The sequence below is a fragment of the Seriola lalandi genome, unplaced genomic scaffold, assembly GCF_002814215.2.
Source record: "Seriola lalandi dorsalis isolate HSWRI2012SDOR001 ecotype SW California unplaced genomic scaffold, Sedor1 jcf7180002054554, whole genome shotgun sequence".
NCBI classification, from domain to species: Eukaryota; Metazoa; Chordata; class Actinopteri; order Carangiformes; family Carangidae; genus Seriola; species Seriola lalandi.
The window spans coordinates 1,660,227-1,675,403 of record NW_019525107.1 but is presented as its reverse complement, the minus strand read 5'-3'; the positions used below and the strand labels follow the sequence as shown (position 1 = coordinate 1,675,403).

At 39.8% G+C, this 15,177-nt stretch overlaps 3 protein-coding genes across 3 annotated transcripts; all 3 read left to right on the top strand.

Annotated features, from left to right (window-relative positions):
* The first annotated feature begins 2,373 nt into the window (after positions 1 to 2,373).
* LOC111661888 (zinc-binding protein A33-like) lies at positions 2,374 to 5,704 on the top strand. Its single transcript, XM_023415583.2, has 2 exons — positions 2,374 to 2,685; positions 3,221 to 5,704. The coding sequence occupies exons 1-2, from the start codon at positions 2,431 to 2,433 to the stop codon at positions 4,421 to 4,423; spliced, it is 1,458 nt and encodes a 485-aa protein (XP_023271351.1). The 5' UTR covers positions 2,374 to 2,430; the 3' UTR covers positions 4,424 to 5,704.
* A 1,021-nt stretch (positions 5,705 to 6,725) lies between these two features.
* LOC111661903 (zinc-binding protein A33-like) lies at positions 6,726 to 9,889 on the top strand. The gene is made up of 2 exons (XM_023415597.2): positions 6,726 to 6,997; positions 7,457 to 9,889. The coding sequence occupies exons 1-2, from the start codon at positions 6,743 to 6,745 to the stop codon at positions 8,633 to 8,635; spliced, it is 1,434 nt and encodes a 477-aa protein (XP_023271365.1). The 5' UTR covers positions 6,726 to 6,742; the 3' UTR covers positions 8,636 to 9,889.
* Positions 9,890 to 10,248: 359 nt separating this feature from the next.
* Positions 10,249 to 14,935, top strand: LOC111661902 (nuclear factor 7, ovary-like). Its single transcript, XM_023415596.2, has 2 exons — positions 10,249 to 10,735; positions 12,006 to 14,935. Exons 1-2 carry the CDS (start codon positions 10,469 to 10,471, stop codon positions 13,179 to 13,181), a joined length of 1,443 nt encoding a protein of 480 aa, XP_023271364.1. The 5' UTR covers positions 10,249 to 10,468; the 3' UTR covers positions 13,182 to 14,935.
* The last annotated feature ends 242 nt before the right edge of the window (positions 14,936 to 15,177 follow it).

The window sequence follows — 15,177 nt, the reverse complement described above, 5'->3', positions numbered from 1 at the left end:
TGAATTTTGATTTTTATGTTGCTCTTCTTCAGTTCATTTCTCAAAGTGAAATACAGTATGATAGTGGGCCAGTAATGTTTATCACTATGTGCATATTAAGGTTTAATATAATTACTTTGCTTCCTTGAAACCAAACTGAAGAATCCATCCAATCTCATAAGCAGCATAAAACATCCCTAACATTTGTTGGGGGTTAGAACGTGTGTATGGCTGCAAACAAATCCAGCAGAAGAACTGGCAGCGACATGGACTGCAGTGCTTAGGGCAGTGGTTCTCAAACTGTGGGGCGGGCCCCTCTGGGTAAGTATAGACCCACTGCAGGGAGGGAAGTGGATATGAAGTGAAACTAAGTTGAAAGAATATTTATGTAGGGGAAATGAAACAAACAAAGATAAAGTTTGCTGACGCTATCATTCTGACCTTTATTTCATGGGATCCTTTTTTGTGACTTGCTTCTCCTGTCGTTGTTAATGCGGGGTGGGCAAACATTTGAGAACTGCTGGCGTAAGTGGACATTTCAAATTGGGAGAATATGGGAAATAATCAGCAAACACAGGTGGAATATTGATATATAAAATGTGACATTAGGATATTGCTGAAAGCACAGATGAGCTTAAATTCGGCCTCAATGCAATATTGGTTGTGCACTCGTTCAAGTCTCTCTTACAGTAAAAAAATAGTCAGGAGTCAATATGTACATTAACAGTTTTTGCTAACTGTAACCATTCATCCTCTTCACACTGGCAATGTCCTAAAATGCTTCCAATGTAAATGATGAGGGGGAAATTTATAGTCTTCATCCTGTGCAAGGGTTCAGCAGTCTGACTTAGACAAATCAAATGGATATCATCCAAAGTTACTCTGTGTGTTACTGTCCCTCCACTGCAGCTCAGGGTGGACATACTGTAGACAGGAAAAAAGGCTCAGTAAATAAATGACTAAAGCTTTTAGAGGCATATTGCAGCATTTCTGATTTATTTCTGTGACATATACTGTATTGTAACATAGTCCATGCAATGAAGTATCCCCATTCTTTTTTGTTGTAAAGGAATCTCAGTTGATCCTACATAAATAAATAAAATCTACTTAAAAAAACAATAGTGATACATTTTGTAATGCTGTTAACTACTGTTTTGACGTATCATTTGTCAGTGTTCTCGTAGCAGATTTGATCCTTAGACATGTATGAGGTGTTTGGTTGCATCTGGTGCATTTTGAATGTCAGATTAACCGTTGAGCTGCATGTTGGTACAGAGACCTGTATGAACTGTTTGGAAAAAAGTGAACTCAATAGAGAGAGAGAGAGAAAAAAAATCCACCAAACAAAGACCAGCAGTTTCAACATATCACCACTAGAGTGTGACATTACACTAATCTATGTAGCTCTGAGGAGTTCTCTACTGGTCTTACAAAATGCAAGTTATGTGATTGGAAACAGTATTTTTCCCACTTTGTATAGGTGACCTGTAAATCTGTTGGAGGGGACTAACGTGCTATTCTAGGTATTTATTTTACCATTAAGACTTCTGCAGACTACTGAAGTGAGTGATACATGGGGTGTGGCTTTTCCAGGAAAGTGAAATCAACAATTGGAAACAGGGCCACGTCAGTCAGATGCTATATGAGGCTTCCGCATTCTGACAAATCAAATGGATATCATCCAAAGTTTCAATCGTTTCTGTACCGAATTCCCTCTGTGTTACTGTCCCTCTACTGCAGCTCAGCATGGAAACACTGTGTGGAAACACAAGGAGGGAATTTTATACTAAAAACACTGTAACTTTGACTTCAGATAAACTTTGGAGAATATTTTTGATTTTGTCTCTCTCTACCTCCCCCTGACATGTTAGAAAGAGATCTCCTGGTCAATATAGACAGGACCAATGATCACAGCAAGAAAAGCAGTTCCAATGTGGATATGGTATCTAACTATTGTTTTAAGACGGACTGTGTGAGCCAGTCCTTTAGATGTAATGAAGTCTAAGTTGGTTTGGACTCCTATCTCGTGTTTACAGCTTTGTTACTGTACAACTTTTATGAACTGCAGCGTTATCAGTCTCATGTATCTGTCTATATACTTTTCTAATGGGCTGTCTTCCAACCTGCAGTTCCAGCCTCTCACCACTAGAGTGTGCGATCACATCTTTGTATTGGTCTTGTAGGATGAACAATATTAAGAGCTATGTGTTGTAGAACGAAAAAATTATTTTTTGTTTGTTTTCCAAGTTTATCCTGGTGACCTGTATTTACATGAAGTGTCACTGTGATATGTAAAGGGGGTTATCTTGCTGTAAAAATCTGAAGTGAAACCTGAGTTAAAAGCTCAATGTGACATCACTGGTGTAAGGTGTGGTTTCTGGGAAATAGAAAGTGGTTGCTTGAAGTGCTCAGTCAGTCGGTTTGACGGAGAAAGGAAGAACAAAAGGAGCCATGGCATCTACTTCTTACACTGAAGATTTGACTTGTTCTATTTGTCTGACGATCTTCACTGATCCTGTAATGCTCCCATGTGGTCACTCTTTCTGCAGAGAATGTATTTCACTTTCTCTTAGTAAACTGTGCCAGTGTCCACACTGTCGGGCAGCTGTTCCAAAAGAAGGGAAATGTCTACTGACCAATCACATTTTGAAAAGTCTGGCTGAAAAAGAAGCTGAGAAGCTGAGGGGAAAGCATAGAGATGAAGAGGTAAGTTTTTAAAACACGTTTTTTACAAAACCAGTGGTCTAAGAGAGAAATATTAGAAGAAATAATCTCTGTAGCCTCTGCAAACAGTTGCTGGTTGAAGCCTCTTACATGTGAGGATTTCCTGTTTTCTTTGTTATATATCATTTATCATATTTAAAGCTGTGACACCATTTTCACAAATTTTCTAAGCTGTTTAAAAGCACAGACAACTTAGTGTAAGTAAACTTCTGACCCGCTGGAATTGTGATGTCTTGAATTAAAAACAAAACAGTCTGTCTGGAAGCAAATGTTGGAAATATTACTTGTTTAATGAAAAAAATAGATGCCCTGACCAACTTGCCAAAACTATACTTTAGCAACATGAAATCTGTGGAGTGATTAAAAAAAAAAAAAAAGAATGTAATGACTTCAACCTAAGTGACTGTAAACTCCTGACTTCAGCTGTAGTTAGGTATAGCCCTACATTATAGTGTCATTCATTTCTCTCCTCCTTGAATTATAACATTATATTTTTGATTGTTTTTTGATTTCAAAGGTTGATGACCGGTTGTGCCCTGAACATGAAGAAAAGCTGAAATTGTTCTGCATCACAGATCAGCAGTTGGCTTGTATCATATGCCGAGATGGGGAGAAGCACGAAGGGCACAAGTTTAAACCAATCAAAGAAGCAGCTGCATCTGTGAGGAGGGAGTTGGAGACGTTTGTGGAACAGGTTTCTGATGATATCTGTGCTGTAGAGAGCATAGGGAGCAAACAGAGGGAAGAAATAACAAAAACCAAAGAGAAGTCTCAGCAGCTGATGACCCAAATCTGCAGACAGTTTGAGGAGATGCATCAGTTTCTGAGAAAGAGAGAAGATGAGATCAAGAAAGACCTGAAAGACAAAGAGGAAGAGGCCATGGAGAAGATGAGCGAGACATTGAATGCTATGGAAACAGCTTTGTCTGAGAACAGAGAGCTGGAGGGAAAGGTGACATCAGTTCTGAAAATCACAGACTATGAGAGGTTCTTAAAGAGCTGGACTGAGGAAAACAGCATGAAAACTGCAAAGCGCTCATTTAAGCCCAGAGGAGGAAATCTCAAAGTGGTGAATCCTCCGCTCTCTTTGGGGCCTCATGAAAGTCACCTGCAGTTCTTTATGTGGCAGGAGATGCTTCAGGTGATCCAGCCCCGAGCTGAAGAGCTGTCACTCAAAAGTGACAGCAAAAACATAACAGTGTCTGAAGATGGGAGGAATTTGATGTATAGCCCCAACATTGTCAAGTCTCAGCAGAACAGTGGATATGGTGAGCTGAATTCAGGCTACCATTCCTGTCACTACTGTGGCAGAAGTAACAGGCATTCCTGTCCAAGTTACACTGAGGACACCTCAGTACGATATGCATCTGCATACAGCACCAATCAGTTCACCTCTGGGCAGCATTACTGGGAAATCGAGGTAGGAAAAAGGGACTATTGGAAAGTAGGGCTACAAAAGTATTACCTGAGCTATAATGAGCAAAAATATGTAACATCTAGTCAAAATAAGGTCACAAACTTAACCTTTACAGGAAGACCTCAAAAGATTGGGATTTACCTCGACTGCATGTCAAAGGAGTTGTCTTTCTACGATGCAGAAAACATGACACATATTCACACTATGAGAGAAGGCTGTCTGTCAGTGCCAGTGAAAGCTTATTTTGAATACAAATTTAGTAAGGGAGCAGATCATAACCCCCTGAGAGTGTGCTTGTTCTGAGGTCTGGGATAATGGGGCTGTGGTAAAACAGGATCTGCAGATCAGATGGCCGCCTCAATCCTTAGCTCTCTTTGACTTTCACTGTTTTTGTTTATTTGTTCCACGATCATCCTGGTCCCCAAGAAATCCTTCGTCACAAGACTCAATCACCTGTTACCCTGATATTTTTGTTGATGAAATTCTTTGAAAGACTGGTACAAACCCAACTGAAGGACATCACAGACGGCCTGGACGCCCAAAGATCCTGTTCGTGGATTTCAGCTCAGTGTTCAACGACATCATCTCACAAGTCCTCCGGTCCAAACTCACCAAGCTCCCTGCGCCCACCTCCACCTGTTGTTTGATCACAAACTCCCACAAACACAAACTTTCACCAACAGACAAGACGCAGCAGGTACTACACACCACGATACTAACCACACCTCAGAACAACCTGTTTAACATGTCTGCATGCAGACTGAAGGTGGAACAGCTGACAGCTCTACTGCAGTTACAATAACCTGGAGCTCAATACACTCAAAACTGTGAAGATGACAGAGCTGAAATATTACACTTATTCAATACTAGCCCTCCCTTTTACATGGATTTTTACTTCTTCAATTTTGCGTCTTTTTTCATTTTATTTGCTCTTGTACAGTACATGACGTTTTATATTATTCCTCTGCATGATGAATGATAAAATATATTGTATGCTGTTAACTTGTCTTGGACAGGATATACCATTAGTTTGTTTGTGTACAATAGTAGAGTCAAAGAAAGTTTCCTGTTGATCCATGACTTGTGTTACGTTTACTTTAAAATAATAATTATGAACAAAAGTGAAGCAAAAGTAAAAACAGTAATGGAGGGGTAATCTATAACCTATAGTAAGTAATCTGTACAGGACTTAAGATAAAAATAACAACTTTTGTTTTACTAAAAGTTTCCCTCCAGTCAAACCTTTGCTTTGCTTATTGTTCCTTCACTTGGAAGTTTGTGTTTCCCTGTGCAGAATGTTGTACAGCATGTGCTGAGCCCGGGGGAGGGGTGGGGGGGTCTCTGTGTTCACCTTAAATCTGACTTCAAAGCGTGGATAATGCAGTAGGGGTTCGTGTTTCATTTTGTGTACTTTGAATGACTATGAAAAAAAGGCAAAACAAATAAATAAATAAACTAAATAAATAAACCCTAAAGAGGCATTTAAAAAATTTCTGATTCATTTCTGTGACGTATGCTGTAAGGTATGTCCATGTCCAGTCCATGCAATAAAGTATCGCCATTCTTTTTTGTTGTAAAATCCAATCCAATCCAATCCACTTTATTTATAAAGCACAATTTAAATAAACACAAAGGTTCCCAAAGTGCTGTACATTTAAATAAACATAGTGAAAGACAGAATCTTAAAAAACACAATAAAACACAGTACAAAATGGCTAAAGTATCTGTGCACATAAAATCAACAACCTACGCAGTGTTAAAAGCCAAAGAAAAGAGGTGCGTTTTAAGAAGAGATTTAAAATTGGACAATGAAGAGGCCTGCCTAATGTGCAGTGGCAGTTTCGTTCCACAGTTTCGGGGCAGCAACAGAGAATGCTCGGTCCCCTCTGAGCTTCAGCCTGGTTTTGGGAACCCTCAGGAGCAGCTGGTCAGCTGACCTGAGAGATCGGCTAGGTGCACAGGGGTGCCGAAGCTCAGAGAGGTACATGGGGCAAGACCATTTAAGGCTTTAAAAGCAAATAAAAGAATTTTAAAATGAATTCTAAAAGAATCGCAGTTGATGCTCAATAAATAAATAAAATCTGTTTCAAAAACAATAGTGATGAATTTTGTAATGCTACCTGTTGTTATTGATTCTGTAACTCATCCTATGTGGCCACTCCTTCGGAAAGAATGTATTACCCTTTACAAAGTTTCCCACACTTTATCTGAGGCCAGTATGAGGCTTCAGCGGTCTGACTTAGAAAAATCAAGTGGATATCCTCTGAAGAAGGTTTGATTGTTTTCCAAGCATCAGTTACAACTTTTCGCCACTAGAGTGTGACATTGCACCTTTGTATTGGTCATATAAGATAAACAATATTCAAGAGCCATGAGCTGTAGAATAAAAATAATCATTTTTACAGGTTTTTCTTTGTGAACTGTGTATTTACTGGAAGTATCGCTGACTTATTTAACAGAGATTATCTTGCTGTAAAAAATGTGGAATGAAACATGAGCTCAAAGCTCAGAGTGACATCACTAAAAAGAGGCACAGGGTGGGGCTACTCTGGGAAATAGGAAGGGATTGTTTGATGTGCATAGTCAGTCTGTTTGGATGAGCAAGGCAAAACAAAAGGAGCCATGGCATCTGCCTCTTACACTGAAGATTTGACTTGTTCTATTTGTCTGACGATCTTCACTGATCCTGTAATCCTCCAATGTGGTCACTCTTTCTGCAGAGAATGTATTACGCTCTCTCTGAGCTCACTGCCCGAGTGTCCACAGTGTCGGGCAGCTGTTGCAAAAGAAGGGAAATGTCTTGTGACCAGTCACATTTTGAAAAGTCTGGCTGAAAAAGAAGCTGAGAAGTTGAGAAGAAAGCATGGAGATGAAGAGGTAAGTGTGACATTTCTCATTGCTTTTGTACACATTCATGTGTAATGATGCCGGTGGTATTAGAGAAAAATAATAGAATAAACAATCCCTGTACCCTCTGAAATGTCTTAATCATTATAGTGGGCTGCAGTTGTTAGTTGATAAAAATAAAATTAATTGGAAACTATTCTGATAATCAATTTATTGTTTCAGTCGTTTATAAAGAAAACAGTTGCAAGTTGGAGCCTCTTACATGTGGGGATTTGTCGCTTTTTTTGTCATATATCACATTTAATGAAATGTTGGTAAGTCAAAACAAGCATTTTAAAGATGTCACTTTGGGTTGTATGAAAAAAACGAGGGGCTTTTTTCCATTATTTTTTGACATTTTATACACTAAATGATTAACTGCATCATTCATTTCTCCCCTCCTTTTTGTAATGTAACATTATATTTTTGATTTGTTCATTGATTTCAAAGGTTGATGACTGGTTGTGCCCTGAACATGAAGAAAAACTGAAATTGTTCTGCGTCACAGATCAGCAGTTAGCTTGTATCATATGCCGAGATGGGGAGAGGCACGAAGGGCACAAGTTTAAACCAATCAAAGAAGCAGCTGCATCTGTGAGGAGGGAGTTGGAGACGTTTGTGGAACAGGTTTCTGATGATATCTGTGCTGTAGAGAGCCTGGCCAACAAACAGAGGGAAGAAATAACAAAAACTAAAGAGAAGTCTAAGCAGCTGATGACCCAAATCTGCAGACAGTTTGTGGAGATGCATCAGTTTCTGAGACAGAGAGAAGATGAGATCAAGAAAGACCTGAAAGACAAAGAGGAAGAGGCCATGGAGAAGATGAGCGAGACATTGAATGCTATGGAAACAGCTTTGTCTGAGAACAGAGAGCTGGAGGGAAAGGTGACATCAGTTCTGAAAATCACAGACTATGAGAGGTTCTTAAAGAGCTGGACTGAGGAAAACAGCATGATGACTGAAAAACACTGTCTCAGGCCCAGAGGAGGAAATCTCCAAGTGGTGAATCCTCCGCTCTCTTTGGGGCCTCATGAAAGTCACCTGCAGTTCTTTATGTGGAAGGAGATGCTTCAGGTGATCCAGCCCCGAGCTGAAGAGCTGTCACTCAAAAGTGACAGCAAAAACATAACAGTGTCTGAAGATGGGAGGAATTTGATGTATAGCCCCAACATTGTCCAATATCAGCACTACAACACATTATTTGGATCGTCATCCTGTCACTACTGTGGCAACAGTAGGGTCAAACAAAGTTACACTGAGGACACCTTAGTACGATATGCATCTGCATTCAGCACCAATCAGTTCACCTCTGGGCAGCATTACTGGGAAATCGAGGTAGGAAAAAGGGACTATTGGAAAGTAGGGGTAAAAGATTATTTCCTTTGCTATAAAGAACCAAAATATGTAACATCTAGTCAAGACGCAGAGTTAACATTTACAGGAACCCCTCAAAAGATTGGGATTTACCTCGACTGTATGTCAGAGGAGTTGTCTTTCTACGATGCAGAAAACATGACACATATTTACACTATGAGAGGAGGCTCTCTGTCAGTGCCAGTGGAAGCTTATTTTGAATACAAATTTAGTAAGGGAGCAGATCATAACCCCCTGAGAGTGTGCTTGTTCTGAGGTCTGGGATAATGGGGCTGTGGTAAAACAGGATCTGCAGATCAGATGGCCGCCTCAGTCCTTAGCTCTCTTTGACTTTCACTGTTTTTGTTTATTTATTCCACGATCATCCTTGTCCTCATCAAACCCTCCATTACGCTACTCATTAACTATACACCTGTTAACCCTGACGTTATGTGGTGAATGAAGTCCTTTGAAAGACTGGTACCAACCCAGTTGAAGGACATCAAAGACCCTCTGCTGGACCCCATGCAGTTTACCTTCAGCGTAAACAGGCCAGTGGATGATGCAGTCAACGCAGGACTGCACTACATCCCGCAACGCTTTAACTCCCCAGGGACGTAGGCAGGAGCCTGTTTGAGGATTTCATTTCAGTGTTCAACAACATCATCTCACAAGTCCTCTTGTCCAAACTCACCCCGCTCACCTTGCCTGCCTCCACCTGTTGCTCGATCACAAACTTCCTAAAAGACAGGAAGCAGCAGGTGACGCTGAACAGCTGGACAGTCAGCACTGGTGTCCCAGAGGGATGTGTGCTCACCCCACTGCGCTTCTTCCTCTAAACTATCGACTACACCTCAGGAGAACAACCTGTTAAATGCCTGAAAACTGCAGACCACACATCAGTGATCGGACTCATCTTAGACGGTGACAAGTCTGCATACAGGCTGGAGGTGGAACAGCTGGCCCTCCAGTGCAGTCATAATTTACCCTTATATAGTACGTGGTGATTTATGTTACCATACTTCTCTGCCTGATGTTTAATAAAACCTACTGTATGCTGTTTACATGTCTTGGACAGGAAATACCATTAGTATGTCTATGTATAATAGTAGAGTCAAAACAAGTGTCCTGTTGAGCCATGTGTTGTGTTACATTTACTTTAAAATTATAATAAAAACAGTAATGGAGGCACAATCAATAACCTATAGTCAATAATGTGCACAGGAATTGTTCCTTCGCTTGTAAGTTTGTGCTTGACTGTGCAGAATGTTGCTGAGTCTGGGGGAGGGGAAGTTTCTCTGTGCTCACCTTAAATCTGGCTTTAAGGATGATCCAGCAGGATATTATGTTCCATTTTATGCACTTGGAATAACTCTGTGCAAAAAAAGGCAAAATAAATCAAACATTTAGAGGCATATTTCAGCATTTTTGATTCATTTCTGCGACATGTCCTGTATGGTACACAATCTATGTAATAAATAATCGCCATTCTTTTTTGTTATAATGGAATCTGATGCTAAATAAATAAATAAAATCATCTCAAAAACAGTAGTGAAATATTTTGTAATGCTGCCTGTTGTTAGTGTTTTTAGGTCACTGTGTTATGAGTCACCACATTTGTCAGTCTTCTGGAACCAGATTTGATCCTGAGACGTGTATGAAGTGCTTTGGTTGTATTAGTGCGTTTTGAATGCCAGCTTAAGGCATTGAGCTGCATGTTGGTAAAGGGAACTGTATGAACTGATCGGAAAAAGTGAACTCAACATATACTGTATAGAGAGAGAGAAAAAGCTCCACCCAACAACAAACAGCAGTTTCAACATCACTCCACTAGTGTGTGACATTACACTAATATATGTAGCTCTGATGAGTTCTCTAATGCTCCTTCAAGTTAAGTGTTTAGAAATAGTATTTTTCCCACTTTGTAGAAGAGGCCTGTAAATCTGTTGGGGCTCCTAATGTGGTATTCTGGGTATTTATCTTCCTATGAAGACTTGGAGTGACTACTAAAGCGAGTGATACATGGGGTGTGGCTTTTCCAGGAAAGTGAAAGTTAAAAAATAATGCCAAGTCAGCCAGTCTGGCAGAACACGAAGAACAACATCAGTCATGGCGTCTGTTTTTTACTCTGAAGACTTGAATTGTTCTATTTGTCTGACGATCTTCACCGATCCAGTGACTCTTCTCTGTGGACACTCTTTCTGCAGACAATGCATTACAGATATTTTGAACACACGGCACCAGTGTCCACAGTGTCTGACAGCTGTTGCAGCAGAAGGGACATTTCTTCCAACCAGCCTTCTATTGAAAAGCCTGGCCGAGAAGGCCAAAGAAGCCGCGAAGATGAAGAAACAGCATGAACCCCAGAAAGCAGAAGTAAGTCAGTGGTATTCATAAGGCAATGTAATTCCTTATATGTGCTCATAGGTTACATTTGTTGACTCAGGTAATGTTATAGTGTCATATATTTATTTTCTGTCTGCACTTTTACTTTTACATTTAATCCTTAGATTAAAAAAAAGTAATTGTTTGTCATATTTAGTCCGTCATCTTTTTTGTTTTTAGTCTCTGGACATTTTAGTCTTGTCTTAGTCAAAAAGAAACATATTTTAGTCTAGTTATAGTCCACAAAAATACTTGATCATTAGAAGATTAGTTGACAAAAATGCTGTGAACATTTTAAGAACAAGACCAGAAAACTCCCTGGGAATCCAGCAAAGAGAAAAACCTGCAAAAAAAAAAAACCCTGTACAACAGCCCTGCAATAAATCCTACCCTTATAATAATGAGTTTTGTCAGGCCTGTGCCAGAAAGGTGTTGATTTTATTCTGTAATTCTATAGGACTTAGTGGTAGTGTTGTACTAGAGTGTGTTATACAATAAGTGTTTTCAATACTTGTACACTGTCATTTAAAAGCAGACTTTAATCAAGCCTAAACCCAATCTTCCACATAATATGCTGCATTTTAACAGATGTCACATATTTAACTGCATGGACCATCCAACATTGACAAGTGCTTGACTATCAAAATGTGTCAGGCAATTAAACTGTGCATACTATATAGCATGAATAGCATGTTTAATTCAGTCAAGTCAGGGGGTCCCAACCTTTTCCAACTCAGGGCCCACTAGAAAATCTCAAAAATTGGTTTGTAGCCCACATCAGACCTCACAGTGATACAGAGGCCAAATAATGCCTTCTCAAAGCACATTTAGATTCTCCAGTTTTTTAGCATGGATGTAATCATTTAGCACCCAATCAGACTGATACAGTAAACAAGCCGGTGACAAAATAAAAGTCTCTATCATTGGCCCACCTCATTTTTATTTATTTTCTCATTAGCCGAGAGGTAGGCCGAGTCAGACACTGCCAAATTGGCGACTGCAGAGCAGCCCACTTCAAAACCACTCTTCAGAAACCTACGGGTGACGTCACGGAGGCTATGTCCATACACTCTGTGCTTTCATCTCATAAATGAATTGATGTAATTTGTTCTCAGGTTTATCAGAGAAGTCTACACCACAGACTGTAGATGCAGTGAGAACCAGGGTGACAGATGTCTCATGAATGGGTCAAAAGCAGGTCGAACATACGTAAGGAATGAACATCTCTCAGTTGTTGTATTCATTTTTTTTCTTTACACAGGTGGCTGAGTTGTGCCCTGAACATGAAGAAAAACTGAAATTGTTCTGCGTCACAGATCAGCAGTTAGCTTGTATCATATGCCGAGATGGGGAGAAGCACGAAGGGCACAAATTTAAACCAATCAAAGAAGCAGCTGTATCTCTGAGGAAGGAGTTGGAGAAAGGCATGGAGAACCTTTGTGGAGATATACATGTAACAGTGAGCTTAGCCAAGACACAGAGGGAAGAAATAACAAAAACCAAACAGAAGTCTAAGCAGCTGATGACCCAAATCTGCAGACAGTTTGAGGAGATGCACCAGTTTCTGAGAAAGAGAGAAGATGAGATCAAGAAAGACCTGAAAGACAAAGAGGAAGAGGCCATGGAGAAGATGAGCGAGACATTGAATGCTATGGAAACAGCTTTGTCTGAGAACAGAGAGCTGGAGGGAAAGGTGACATCAATTCTGAAAATCACAGACTATGAGAGGTTCTTAAAGAGCTGGACTGAGGAAAACAGCATGATGACTCCTGAACATTTATTCAGGCCCAGAGCAAATGAGCTCCAAGTGGTGAATAATTCTCTCACTTTGGGGCCGTATGAAAGTCACCTGCAGTTCTTTATGTGGAAGGAGATGCTTCAGGTGATCCAGCCCCGAGCTGAAGAGCTGTCATTCAAAGGAAACAGCAGAGATATAACTGTGTCTGATGATGGGCGGAGTTTGTTTTGTACTCCCAAAAGCAACCAACTTCTATCAGATCCTTTTGGTAATCCATTTAACCAAAGCTCCGCTTTCTTTAGCCCCCCCTTATTATCATTTCACCAACCCATGCTCAACTCTGTCATTGGCACATTCAGTGTCAATGAGTTCTCTTCAGGGCAACATTACTGGGAGACAGAGGTTGGTCAAAGAGACTATTGGGAACTAGGGATAAAAGATAATTTCCTGAAATACGATGGACAAAAATATTCTACCTGTTGTGCAAATATAATCAGAGAGCTATCATTTGCACACAGGCCTCGGAAGATTGGGATTTACCTAAACTGCTCATCCAAGAAGCTGTCCTTCTATGATGCAGACAGCATGACACATATTAACACTATGAGCTCCAGTCTCATGACCATACCACTGTCAGCATATTTCAACATTAGATACAGAGCACCAGATCCTAACCCTATGACTGTGCGCTGGTACTGATATATGGAACAATGGGCCAACAGGACAAAGTCAAGATAAATATGAGAAATATCAGTTTTAATTGGCTTAGTGCCTTATTTTACAGGTTCCATATTTTCTTGCGTCATAAGATCTGTTGGCCCGTGCACGGCCCATTAGAAGGTTCTGAAAGTGTTCTGAAGAGTAAAAGTAAAACTTTTGTCAATATAGACACTGTACCTCGTTAGATCAGTTAGAGTCTCTGGATTTCAAATATTTAGTTCATTTTGCGCTAATAATAAGCACATAAATTTGATTGATTGAAATCTACCATCATCATGTACAATCATCGTGTACCATCGTGTTCAATTCCTCCATTTTTGATATTCATTTAGTCCGTAGGGGTCCACAGATCAAAAAATCAAAAGAGTTTCTTCATAAAAGTATTCCAGGTTGTGAATATCATCATGAGAAGTCCTCCACTCGCTTCTCCTCTCTCGCTCTTTCTCTCTCTCTCTCGCTCTCTCTCTCCGTCTGGCTCCATATGCGGCTGTGTTAGCAGGTCTGCTATTGTTTGTTGTTCCCTGTAAAGATCGGATCAGATTTCACTTCTTGGGGGTCGAGGGAAGACAGCAGCGAAACATTACAAAGTGGGAAAATGCCACTTTTTTCACAGTTTTTCTGAATGACTCTCTTGTAGATAGGCGTCTCCCCTGACCAATCAGAGCAAATTAAGGAGGGTGTGCACTTCAGAGCCACGGCTAATAGGCTGTTTTCACCCCATCACAGCCTGAGAAGGAGCAGGCTGAGCTGTATGACACATACAGTATTAATATAGAACCTAGACCTGGTTTAATCAATAATCAATAATCAAAAAAGACATGAAAATCTCACTTTATGGGACCTTTAAACATTTCCCTTACTAATTTACAACTTTATACCTCATTTCTAGGAGGTTATAGGAAACATTTAGCCTAAAGGAAATCAGCAGGAAATACAGAGCTAGTGAAGTGTTATATTATATTTTCAGTGTTTTAAGGAGCAGAAAATATAAAAAAATCTGGCAATTTAAAAACAATAAGAACAAAACAAACGATATAACGTGGAGGAATGTGATATATAACCTGCTTTAACCAAAAAGTTGCATGGAACCAGGGGAACTTAATCTCAGCTATTTTAAACACAATTTTCACACGAGAAACAACAACATAGGGACGCTGTTCTCTGTATTCACTCATTTGTCAGTTTGTTTGCTCTCTCTCTCTCTCTCTCTCTCTCTCTCTCTTTCAACAAGAAATGCCTGACCCTTGTCCCAATATCCACACCAGAGTAATTCCTTGTTTCACGAATGAAACTGTGCAAATATTATGGTTGCCCTGGCGTTTGCATTCGACCAATCAGCATCTGTCGATCCTGCAAACCTTTGCCCTCAAGTTTCTGAACCTTTTAACCAGCACTTCATTACTTACTTTTAAGTCTACCTTTCTAATATTTCACATGTAACAGCTAGATTACTTTGAATTTTGTTCTCTCAGTTTGAATGATGTGATTTTAAATGTTGACTGTGACTTCATAGTTTGTGATTCTGGGAGTTTTACACTGTTGTACTGAAATGGTTTTATCTGCTGTCCACATGAGGTGTTCCATGTCTCTGTGTCTCCACAGGAGGGTGGTGTTTTCCAGAGTTTGTTATGTGTCAACAGACCTCTGCTGTATGAGGCTGGTGTACAGCAATCAGTCTTTGGCTTTATTTCAATGTATAAAAAAATATACTTAATAAAAGTTTACTGGCTCTATCACAGTCTCAAAGCATGTGTCTCTGTATTTTAAATAAAAACAGGAATAGGAAATTGAACATGTCCTCCTGCACAGACTGAATGGTGATACTGAGAAACATCTCCTTCAATGAAAACTGTATTGAATATATCAACTTAAAGCTATTTAAGTGGCTTTAAGTTGATATATTCAATGGAGATAAATAGATTTTTATAATTAGAATTTTCAAGTATTCTCCTCAACAGTTCCTCTGTTGTCAAAT